The sequence below is a fragment of the Amblyraja radiata genome, chromosome 18 (genome assembly GCF_010909765.2).
Source record: "Amblyraja radiata isolate CabotCenter1 chromosome 18, sAmbRad1.1.pri, whole genome shotgun sequence".
NCBI classification, from domain to species: Eukaryota; Metazoa; Chordata; class Chondrichthyes; order Rajiformes; family Rajidae; genus Amblyraja; species Amblyraja radiata.
In genome coordinates, this window is record NC_045973.1 from 37,882,264 (window position 1) to 37,894,893 (window position 12,630).

General features: G+C 43.5%; 2 protein-coding genes across 2 annotated transcripts in view; both read left to right on the top strand.

Moving 5' to 3' along the window:
• LOC116983587 (solute carrier family 43 member 3-like) overlaps positions 1–6,526 on the top strand; it is a 43,946-nt gene extending 37,420 nt beyond the window's left edge. Inside the window, exons 11-13 of the mRNA XM_033037368.1 lie at positions 1,062–1,254; positions 2,673–2,796; positions 6,416–6,526. Coding sequence (XP_032893259.1) covers positions 1,062–1,254; positions 2,673–2,796; positions 6,416–6,514 — 416 coding nt within the window. The 3' untranslated portion in view covers positions 6,515–6,526. The remainder of the gene's footprint in view (positions 1–1,061; positions 1,255–2,672; positions 2,797–6,415) is intronic.
• A 4,050-nt stretch (positions 6,527–10,576) lies between these two features.
• LOC116983588 (CDP-diacylglycerol--inositol 3-phosphatidyltransferase-like) overlaps positions 10,577–12,630 on the top strand; it is a 4,162-nt gene continuing 2,108 nt past the window's right edge. The window contains exon 1 of the mRNA XM_033037369.1: positions 10,577–10,660. Within this exon, the coding sequence (XP_032893260.1) occupies positions 10,577–10,660 (84 nt within the window). The remainder of the gene's footprint in view (positions 10,661–12,630) is intronic.

The window sequence follows — 12,630 nt, forward strand, 5'->3', positions numbered from 1 at the left end:
CTGTACCCAACATCCCAATACCACGTGCTCTCATTTTGCCCACGAAACTCCTTGGGGACCTTATCAAAGGCTGTCTGAAAGTCTAGGTACACTACTGGCTCTCCCTTGTCTATTTTACTTGTTACATCCACAAAAAAATTCCAGAAGATTTGTCAAGCACGATTTCCCTTTAGTAAATCCATGATGACTTGAACCGCTCATATTACTGCTGTCCAAATGCGCCGTTAAACATCTTTGATAATCGCCTCCAGCAGCTTCCCCACCACCGATGTCAGGTTAACTGGTCTATAATCCCTGCTCTCCCTCTCCCTTCTTTCTTGAAAAGTGGGATAACATTAGCTGCCCTTCATTCCACGCGAATTAGCTATCCTCCAATCCACGGGATTAATTGCCGTACGCACGGCAAAGTGACAAATACATTTTATCAGACATCAAAGCAACAACACAAAAATCAAAGTAAAACAAAACAAAACATAAACATAACAAATTATCAACAAAGCACAAAAACTGGTGCAATTTAGCAGATCCAGTAGCATCTCTGGAGCGGATGGACGCCTGATGTTTCGGCGCGGTGCAATTCTTCAGTGTTATTGTAGAAGGGCGGGAGAAAGCTCGAAAAGAGATGTGAAACGGGACGAAGCGGACAAGTTATAGGTGTGTAGACGTCAAGGGCTGATTGGCAGATGGGTGGCGTAAGTGTCAAAGGGCTAGAGATGAAAAGGAGACAAATGGGCGTCATGTGCGGAGAGAAGACGAGAGAAATCTAACGATAGTGGAGGGGTGTGAATGGAAGGAAATGAGCTTGCAATGAGAGTGCAATGATTTAAAAGGAACTTGAAGGGCAACTTTTTCGCAGAGAAGGTGCTGGGTATGGCTAGTGTCTCGCAAGAGATTGAAATGGATGCAGAAACGAAGCTGTCCTTGAGCCCGGACGGCCTTCTGGCGGTCGTACAGTAATTGGTGTTCAGTCCCGGCGCTGAATATTAAAGTCTTTTCCGGATTCCCCCACTCCCCCACCCCCCTCTCCTCGCTCAACCCCCTTCCCCTTTCCTCCCCTTCAGGCTCGGTAACCTCCCAGAGAAAGGCCGACATGCAGACGGCGGTCCTCTCTCTCGCCATAACTGTCATGCTGTCGGTGCTGTTGTCCGTCACTGCCGCCATTCCGGTCCCAGAGGTTCAATACCTGACGTTCGTTATTTTCGTGGTCAACCGGGCGTTCCTGATCGGGGGGCTCGGCGCGTTCCTCGCCATGACGTAAGTTGCATCCGCCCGATTGATATTTAGAGTCAAAAGTATTTAATTGTCATGTGTACGCAAACGGAACAATGGAATTCTTCGTTGCAACAGCATCAGAAGTCAGTAAACACAGGACTCAATAGATACTTCCATCATAAAGGATGGCACAGTGACGTACCTGGTAGAGCTGCTGCCTCACAGCACCAGAGACCCGCGTTCGATCCTAACCTCGGCTGCTGTCAATATACAATGTTGACGTTTTCCCTGTAACCACGTGGGTTTCCTTCGGATGTGATCATTTTTGTTTCCACATCCCAAGGTCGTACAGGTATGTAGCCCAAATGGACTCTGTAAGTTGTCGCCTAGTGTACAGAGTGTGTGTGAAAAAGTGCAATTGAGAGATCGATGGTCGGAGTGCACTCAGTGGGCCGAAGGGCCTTTTCCATGCTGTATCTCTAAATTCAACTAAACTAAACTCAACTCAACTACTAAACTAAACTAGTTATGGGAGATGTGTGGCACAAGATTGTTTTACACAAAGGGTGGTGAAAACGTGGAAGCTGCTGCTGGCGTGGTAGTAGACACAGGCACGACAATGGCGTTTAAGAGGCTTTTAGATAGGCACATGACTGCAGAGAATGAATATGGCTTACGTGAAGGAAGGCTGCTAATAGTTTACAGCATATAGAATTTAGAACAGTAGAGTACATCACTGGAAAGGCCCTTCAGCCCACAATGTCTGTGCCGAACATGATGCGAATACCAGCGGTTATATGTCTGTGCATAATCCGTAAGCATCAATGACTTGCATGTCCATGTTCTTATTCAAAAGTTTCTGATATCTCATTATCGTATCTACGGCCACCACCTCGGAAGCGCGTTCCACCCCCTGTGTAAAAGACATGCCCCACAGATCTCCATATTACTTTAAAGTTCCCCTCATTCCCATCCCGGTAAAAAATAGTACTGGCTGTCAATCCTAACTATATCACTCATAATTGTATTTATTTCCATCAGGTCTCCGCTAATCCTGCGGCATTCCAGAGTAAATAAAATCCACGTTTGTCCAACTACTCCTTGTAGTTTTTACCCTCTAATCCAGGCTCCTGGTAAACCTTCTTTGCACCGTTTCGCAACAACCCCCCCCCCCCCCCCCACCCCCCCCCCCCCCCCCCACCCCCGTCCTTCCTGTAATGGGTACCGCAACTACACGCACAACGCCAAACGAAATCTATAAATATGTATCATGGTAGCAGGGTCGGCACACACACTGTTGGGTGGAAGGGCCTGACCCAGCACGATATTGTTCTGTCTTGCACGTTCTATGATTGCGTGGGTTGACACCAGAAAATAAACCATATGATTGAGTCGAATGGCCCGTTATTATGATAGCGATTCTGCGGAATGAACTGAAATCTTTCCTTTCCTCTCGGTAGGTTCCCTACTTGTCACTTTGGGAAACTACACGGAATAGCACGGGCACTGAATGCCATTGTCTCCCTGCTCCAGTATCCTTTGTTCATCCTCGTTAATGGTGCCTTGCAGGACAATCCGTTATACGTGAGTACAGGAGGTCTGCGACCTTAGAATTGAACTCTGATAAATTAGAGCACATGGTATTGGGGGTTGGGTATTGGCATGGATAGAGAATTGGTTGGCAGACAGGAAACAAAGAGTAGGAATAAACGGGTCCCTGACAGAATGGCAGGCAGTGGCCAGTGGAGTGCCGCAAGGCTCGGTGCTGGGGCCGCAACTATTTACAATATATATTAATGATTTAGATGATGGGATTAAAAGTAACACCAGCAAATTTGCAGATGACACAAAACTGGGTGGCAGTGTGAACTGCGAAGAGGATGCTAGGAAGTTGCAGGGTGACTTGGACAGGTTGGATGAGTGGGCAGATGCAGTATAATGTAAATAAACTTCGGCGGCAAAAACAAGGAGCAGAATTATTATCTCAATGGTGTCAGATTAGGAAAAAGGGAAGTGCAACGAGACCTGGGAGTCCTTGTACACCAGTCACTGAAAGTAAACATGCAGGTACAGCAGGCAATGAAGAAAGCTGATGGCATGCTGGCCTTCATAATGAGAGAATTTGGGTATTTCAGTAAAGAGGTCCTTCTGCAGTTGTACTGGACCCTGGTGAGACAACATCTGGAGGATTGTGTGCAATTTTGGTCTCTAAATTTGAGGAAGGACATCCTTGCTATTGAGGCAGTGCATCGTAGGTTCACGAGGTTAATCCCCGGGATGGCGGGACTGTCATATGAAGCAAGATTGGAAAGACAGGGCTTGTATTCACTGGAATTTAGGATGAGAGGTTATCTTATAGAAACGTATACAATTGTAAAAGGACTGGTCAAGCTAGATGCAGGATTTCCCTCCCAATGTTGGGGAAGTCCAGAACCAGTCTAGGATTAAAGGGGAGGCCATTTAAAACTGAGATGAGAAAATACTTTTACACCCAGAGAGTTGTGAATTTGTGGAATTCTATGCCATAGTGGAGGCCAATTCACGGGATGAATTTAAAAGCTCTTGGGGCGAGCGGAATCAAGGGATATGGGGAGAAGACAGGCACGGGTTACTGATTGTGGATGATCAGCCATGATCACCATGAATGGCGGTGCAGGCTCGAAGGTCTAAATGGCCCCCTCTTGCACCTATTTTCTATATTTCTATGTTTCTAAGTGCGGGGTGATGCATTTTGGGATGACAAACCAGAACAGGCTTACACGGTATTCAAAAGGGAACTGCAGATGGTAGAGCCCCGGAGAGTGTTGCAGAACAAGGAGGGATGATATACAAGAGCACAGTTCCCTGAAAGTGGCGAGTCAGGTGGAATTCTTTGGCATTGATTTATTATTGTCCCGTGTACCCAGGTACAGTGAAAATCTTCGTGTTGTGTGTAACCCAAATAGATTTTACCATACGTAAAAAACCATCAAACGGGTATAATAGATAAAGGGGAAGAGGCAGATAACAGAATATAGTTCTCAGTATTGTAGCGCCCCAGTTCCAGCGACAATGTCCACATTGGGGTCATGGTGAAACTGACAGTATCCTAGTTTATGTAAAGACTTTACGAACTCCCATAATAGAGGGGGTAAATGTCGTTCATTTGTCCAGTGGTGCGCGCTTTCAAACTCATGTACATTCTGTAGGACGGGAGCCGGGAGAAGACGGAATGACCAGGGTGGGGACAAGTTTTTGATTATGGTGGCTGAAAGTGGCGTAAAGTAAACAGTGTGGTTAAGAACACGTTTGCCATGCTTGCCTTCATTGGGAATGGTACACGAGTTGAGACATCTTAAACCAGCTGTGCAAGTCGTTGGTGATACCGCACGTGAAGCAATGTGTAATGTTCACTTCGCTCAGTGATAGGAAGGTTATCATTAGCCGCAAAGAGATTCACCAGGATGTTTCCTGGTTTTACGGGCTTGAGTTGTAGGGAGACATTGGATAGGCTGGGATTGTTTTTCGCCTGATTTTGGAGCGCAAGGGACAGTGATCTGACTATGTGGGGGTGTACAAGATGACAAGGGGCGTGAAAGCTGCAAACGCTCGCGCTCATTTCTCCAAGGATTGAAGATTGCTACAAGCAGAGGCCATGGGCTTAAAATGAGAGGGTGAGATTTGAGTGTCTTCACTCGGGGTACCCTTTCCTCTTTGAGGGTAGTCCGCACCTGGACTGCTATAGAATCGGGTGTAATTACGACTTTCGAAAGGCATTTGGACAGGCATATAGAAAGCAAGGGTTGCATGGCAGAATTAGGGGTTGGAAGGGTTTATATCGACGTGGACCAAAGGCAGATAAATGTGATAAGCGCAGTGTGCCAACTTGGTCCACATGGATCTGGTGGGCTGAAGGGACTATTTCCGCCCTACTCTGTGATGCTCATGTCACTCAGGCGGCTATCAATAGTCCAAAGCGATGAATTGAGATACAACACAGAACACCACAACTCAACTGGCGAACGGTGTCCAATTGCGCGGCTCTGTACTTAAGGGAAAGCACACAGGGTTTTGAAAGGCAGGCGAAGAACTGACTGGAGGTAACTGGGGATACTACGGAATAACTGAAGTCGTTGTCCTTAGAGTAGAGATGATTCAGAGGCTGGACAAAGGTAGCCTACTGTAAAATGTAACGATTTCGGAGCTATGTCAGAGGACAGAGGGGCGCAGATGAAACCCCAGAGACAAAAGAAGCTGGGCGTGTGGGTTCAGTTATACTGAGTGTGGAATGGGTGTGACGTACCCATGGCGCGTAGGAGACTGCGAATGACCAAGTAAAGGCGCCCGTGATGAAGATGGTATGGATAAAGTGAATAGTCAGATACCTAAATTAACATAGAAAATTAGTGCAGGAAAATTCGAGCCAGCATGAAGGGCATGGATTACAAGTGAGAGGGGGGAGAGTGGCTTCACTCAGGCAATGTTTTCACTCAGATGGTATTCCGTATTTGCGACGAGTTTCTAGTGGAATCTATCGAAGCAGATACAATTAAGAGTTTGGACAGATATACGGAGGGCAAGAGTTGAGAAGTATTTGGGCCAAATGCAGGCAACTGCGACTACACAAGAATGCCAATAATGTGGGCCCAAGAGTGTTATTCCATGCTATATCGTTCTGTGACTCGGTGACTCTAACCCGGAAGACAAGAGGGAAATGTTCTTCAGAAGATTGAGCAGTGCTGAGTTGACAGTATCTACCTGATGGTGTGATGGAGACTGTTTGCACAGGTCATTCACACATAAAACAGGCGAATCACTTGACCTGATATTTACGTTCACTGATTCGAACTATCGCGGGGTTTGATGTTAACCGGCTGTGCTGTACAGTTTTAAGTTGAGTGGGACAAAGTTTAAATAGGATATAAGGGACAGGTTTTATCTTTACACAGAGAGTGGTGGGTACATGGGAGGCAATGCGTATGAATATGTAGTACATGGAGGGGAAAGGATCATGCGCAATCAAAGGGGGTGAGTTAAACTTGGCATCATATCCAGCACGATCAGTGCAGGTAGAAAGTCCTGTGCCTGTGCTATTCTCTTCTATGTTCTATGTTCGAAATCAAGGGTGGAGAGGTCTCAATCCATGTTATATCCCGATGTGCGCTCGACGCTGCGTTCTGCCCTTGTAAACCTCTCTCTTTTCATTATCTCCCTTCTGACTCAGGTGAACATTGGATTTATCGTTCTGGTATCCTTGGCATTTGTCCACCCAATCAACGTTTACCTCTACTGCCGGCGGGCTGATCAGCAGAGGAGAGTGTAAAGCTGGATAGAGAGAGAGGATATGACATGGGCATCACACGCCTCAGAACTCGTGAGTAAGGCAAGGCAGCGCCTTTACCACCTCAGGCAATTGAAGAAATTCAGAGTGTCTCCGAGGATCCTCCAGTGCTTCTACGCAGCGGCGGTGGAAAGCATCTTGTCCGGGAACATTACCATCTGGTTTGGGAATTGCCGTGTCTGTGTCATCTTATCCTAACTTTGAGTCTTGTAAACCACAACAAGAACCAGCCTCCACCGCCCTCTGAGGCAGAGAATTCCACAGACACACAACTCTCTGTGTGAAAAAGGGTTTCCTCGTCTCCGTTCTAAATGGCTTACCCCTTATTCTTAAACAGTGCCCCCTGGTTCTGGACTCCTCCTGTCAATCCTAGCCAAATTGGAGTGGCTAGGACACTAAAATTGTGTAAAGACTTCTGGGCTGCTAGGCCATTTGGTCAATTTAAAAGTGCTTTCTGTAGAAATGGGACAAGCTGCTCAACGGTGCCAGTTTGCCTAGAGCCTAGATCAGAGCTGCAGGAAGAAAATGGGAACATCTGCAGACCCTGACAATTAGGTGCAAAATGCATAGAATGGATTGGATGAATGTAAACCAGACATACACATTGTAAATAATGTTGCAAAGCTTTACTTTGCTGGATGTTGATTGGATTAAGTAATGAACCTTGTCTGATTTTCTTGCATATCAGGGCATATGTTGCGATGTTTGTTTCCTCTGAAAAACACTGTTTGAATACAATGTATTAGCCACTGTATTATTGGGTTAGGGAAATGTCTGTCATGTATGGGGTTAACTGATATCTGTTATTGGATTGTCAAGAGTCCACCCCCATGTGGTTCAACCCCTTGAGGTCCGGGGACCTATAAAAGTCGGCTACCACGAGGTCCTGTGTCGATCTTCTGGGAGAGCGCGTAGGACTGCGTGACCTCCTGGAGTGTCTCTGTTTGAGCAAGGTCAAGAGGACTTGATCAGGCAGATACGAGTATCGAACTCACGCTGGTTAGGTAAAGTAGTGGGAACTGTAATTGTTTTTGTCAAAATAAAGATTAGATGTGCAAGTGCGTGACTGATTTTTGACTGAAACTACACTACGAGAAGTTTAGAACGAGCAATTTGATTGAAATATCGAGTAGAGTAAGGAAGAATAGGTTGAAGAAGCAATCTAACCTGGAAAGTAAATAAAATATATTAGACGTAGAACACAAAAATAACAATAGAAACAAGAATCTGTTTAAGGAACTAAAACAAAAAAGATATGAGTTAGAAGAGCTTCTAACATATAAAGCGGAAGGAGCCCTTCGATTCTTAAATCAAAAATACTATGAGAAGGGAAATAGGGCTAGTCGCCTTCTGGCATTTCAGTTGCGTAAGGAGCAAGCTAATCGAGTAGTTTCCAAAGTTTCACATCTGATAACTAGAAATTTAGTTTCACAACCACGAGAAATCACAGAAGCTTTTGCATCGTTCTATGAACAGTTATACGACTCTCCTGAAATCATAAAGAGGAAAAGATCAGAACTTTCTTTTCAGGATTAAAAATGCCCTGCCTTTCTCAAGAAGAAACGAGAAACATGACAACACAAATAGAAGAGCAGGAAATAAAATAAGTAATAAAAAAATTAAAGAACAACAAGTCCCCATGGGATGGATGGGATTCCAGGAGAGTTTTATAAATGTTTTGAGAACGAGCTTTCTCCGAATCTGGCTAGAGTCTATAATTATGCCTTGGCTGAAGGTAACCCACCGAGATCATGGGCCGAGGCTATAATCTCTGTTATTTATAAGGAAGGGAAGGATCCCACGGGATGTGAAGGCTACAGACCGATAAGGCTCTTATGCAATCTTAAAGATACTCCGTTCTATATTAACCAAGATAACCCAAAAAACTATAAAACAATTGATACATCCTGGTCAAACAGGGTTCATACCGGGTACGCAGGGAGCCAATAATATCAGGCGGGTCCTGAATATCATGACACGTGCAAAAAGGAAGCATCAGACTTCAATGCTATTAAGTTTAGATGCTCAAAAGGCTTTCGACAGAGTAGATTGGGTCTATCTTGAATATACAGTAGATAAACTGGGGTTCCACACAACATTTATTAATTGGGTGAAAACATTATATTTAAATCCAAAGTCAAGAGTGAGGGTAAATGGATGTTGCTCTGAGTTTTTTAATTATAGAGGGGAGTTAGACAGGGAGACAGTTTGAGTCCCCTGCTTTTTGACATATGTTTGGAGCCGCTCGCAGAAACTATTAGGCAAGATGACTATATTGAGGGCATTGAAGATGATCTGGGGGGGGGGGGGGGGGGGGGGGGGATTTAAAAAAATCACTATTTGCAGATGATGTTATGATCTATGTGAGTAATCCTATTTCCTCAGTGCCTCGCCTAATGCAAGTCATACAGGAATATGGAGAAATATCGGGATATAAAACAAATGAATCCAAATCAGAAGCAATGATGCTGTCAGGTCTGTGGCCCTCGCAATTAAATGATCAGGTCAGGTTCCATTGGTCTCGGGAGGGTTTTATATATCTAGGTATTGTCATCACTTCCTCGATCACCGCATTGTATGAAGCTAACTATGGTTAATTACTCAAGAAGAATAAGGCAGATATGCACAGATGGGATATTCTCCCTTTATCTCTAATTGGTAGAGTTGAACTTGTTCGAATGAACATTTTGCCCCGACTGCTTTTCTTATTTCAATCTTTACCAGTACGGGTCCCTGGCGCAGCATTTAAGGCGTTACACAAAGAATTAACAAGATGTGTGTGGCAAAATAAGAGACCCAGAGTTAGACTTAAGACACTGTTATTATCAAAACAAAAAGGGGGCCTAAATATGCCCAACATTAAATATTATTACTGGGCAGCGCAGCTGAGAACATTGATAGCATGGTTAACGAACGACGAGGAAACGGGATGGGTGAAAATAGAACAAAATGCATGTCCTAGTATTGCCCTGGCTGGGCTCCCATTTCTAACTCAAGTAAATTGGAAGAAATTAAAAGTAGATAACGCTTGGATTAAATTCACGATGAAAACGTGGTTAGCTATCAGAAAACAATTCAATCTTTTTAATTTGATATCTAGAGCAATGAAGATAGCTGCTAGAGAGAGGGAGAGGGAGAGGGAGAGGGAGAGGGAGAGGGAGAGGGAGAGGCGAGAGGAGAGAGAGGGTAGAGGGAGCAGAGGGAGAGGGAGATGAGGAGAGAGGTGGACTAAGAACCAGAGGGGAGACGGAGAGGAAGAGCGGAGCGGGCGAGGGAGAGGGAAGAGGTGAGAGGGGGAGGGAGAGGGAGAGGGCAACGAGGGAGGGAGAGAGAGATGAGAGACGAGAGAGATGAGGATGAGAGAGAGAGAGAGAGAGAGAGGGAGAGAGAGAGAGGAGAGATCGATGATTGACGAGAGATGAGGACGAGAGAAGGTCGGAGGAGACGAGAGAGGAGAGAGAGAGATGAGAGAGAGAGGAGAGAGAGAGAGAGAGAGAGAGAGAGCGCTCTCTCGTTCTGCCAGTAAGACTGCTGGAGGTTCTAATCACCCCTTCAAGCCTGACAGTTTTTTTAAGCAGTTATGTATTTAACATACTATATCAATCAGCAGGACTTTGTCATTTCAATATGGCTTTTCAATAATAATACCCCACTTAGAGGCAAGCATAAGAAGAAATGTAACTCTCTCACGAGAAAATTATTTAGGGTCTGCTATCTGTTTTTTCTTTTTACACTAATAATCGTGTTTAGTCAGTTTTGGCAATATTACTCTGCAAAGAGCGGAGCTAAAATGTAATTAACATCCATGGAAGCTCACACGAAATATCCCACCGGGGGTGGGCTACACGCACAGTGTTCTTCAAACGCTGTTGTTATATTATTTACATTATTTAGCACTTTTTTTCGCTTATTCTTCTCAAGGCACTTTTTCTTGTGATATACCTGCAGGGTTTTGGAATTGGGATCACCCACCCACTAACCAGAAGGTTGATTTTATATATTGTGTTTGCCCCATCTGAAACAAGGGAAACCATGTAAGCTATAATGCAAGATGACCCTCTGAAGAAACTGGAGGAATTACATTTTGTAGTTGGAATATTAGGGGTGTTAATGAGCCACTTAAAAAGGGTAAGGTTCTTGCCAAATTAAAATCGATTTAATGCTGACATAATATTTTTACAGGAGACGCACCTCAAAGATCGAGCTCATATCAGGCTGAAGGCTAACTGGATGATCAAATATATCACTCCTCATTTCTCTCCTAAACCAGAGGTACTCAATTATAATTCGTAAGGGTATACCATTTAAACATAAAACCACCATAGCAGATAAAGAGGGTAGGTACGTCCTAGTATCTGGGGAGATATATTCTACCCACTTACTATGGTGAATAGCTACGCTCCCAACTTTGATAATCCACAATTTTTAATAACATTTTTTTATATATAATCTCAGATTCTACCCAGCAAAACCTGATAATCTGGAGCGATTTCAACTGTGTTTTGGTTCAATATTTGGATAAATCAAAAGAGATATAACACAAAATGAAAATCCAGCGAACTCTTAAATACGTATATTAAAAAATACAAATATAACAGACGTATGGAGGATTGCAAATCCATCCGGAAGAGAATATTCCTTTTTTCATCCGTACATAAAACTTATACACGTATTGACTATTTTCTGGTGGACACAAAATTAATACCTTTCACAACTAATCCCAAATATCATAATAGTATTATTTCCGATCACTCCCTGCTAACCTTTCCCTACACTAGAAGGAATGTGCAATGAAAAATCGTTCTGGAGGTTTAATCCCCAAATACTAACTAACCCAGTTTGCTGTGAATATTTAAAACAACAGATGGAATTCTTTTTTGAGACCAATGATACTCCAGGTATTTCGGCTTCATTATTATGGGAATCCTTTAAGTCCTTTATTAGAGTTCTACCATTTCATATCAAGCATATCAAAACAAAAAGAACAGGATGGAACAATTGCAATTAGAAGAACAGATCAGACAGCTGAACTCAGAGTATGCAACAGATCTGTCTATGGATAAACATAATAAGGTTGCAGTATTAAAATTCAAGCGAAATCGAATTCTCTCTGCATGAGTTATCAGGCTATTTCAAATTACTAAACAGGAAAACTTTGAATTCGGCGACAAACCGCATAAACTTCTAGCACGTCAGTTGAGAAAAGTGGAAAAGGATCAGACTATTTGATAACTTGTTTCCTTGATAACTATAATCATCCGTCGTGGAACATGACGAATTAGGTGCACAGATTACAATTAAAGAAACCGAAGAGACTATCAATTCATTGAAGAATGGTAAAATACCAGGCCCAGACGGGGTTTAGTAATGAATTTTATAAAAAAATGTATGATATAATCTCCCCGCGTTTACATAACCTTTATATAAACGCATTTAAAGAACAGACACTACCACAAACCTTAGCCGAATCAACTATCACACTGATACCCAAAAATATAAAGATCTGGAAGACCCTGGATCATACAGAGCAATTGCCCTGTTAAATACAGATCAGAAAATATTAGCTTAAACCCTGGCAAAAAGATTAAGTAAATACGTTAATAAATTAAACATTCTGATCAAACCGGGTTTATACCTAAGAGACACTCGTTTAACAATTTGAGATACTGTTTAATATAATGTATTCACACAGAACGATAAAGGAAGTTATCAATTATTTCATTAGACGCAGAAAAAGCATTTGACCAAGTAGAATAGAAAGGAAATATATTTTTACAGTATTGCAAAAATTCCAGCTGAGAGAAAATTTTATTTCATGGATAAATTGCTATATGACAGCCAGAATACTGACTAAACACATACTGTCACCTCAACTATCCAGGGGCAATAGACAGGGATGTGCATTATCACCCTGTTATTTGCCCTCACGATTGAACCGTTATGCCCCTGTCCCACTAGGAAACCTGAACGGAACCTCTGGAGACTCTGCTCCCCACCCAAGTTTTCCGTCGCGGTTCCCGGAGGTTTTGTCAGTCTCCCTACCTGCTTCCACTACTGCAACCTCCGGCAACCACCGCAACCTCCGGGAACCGCACGGA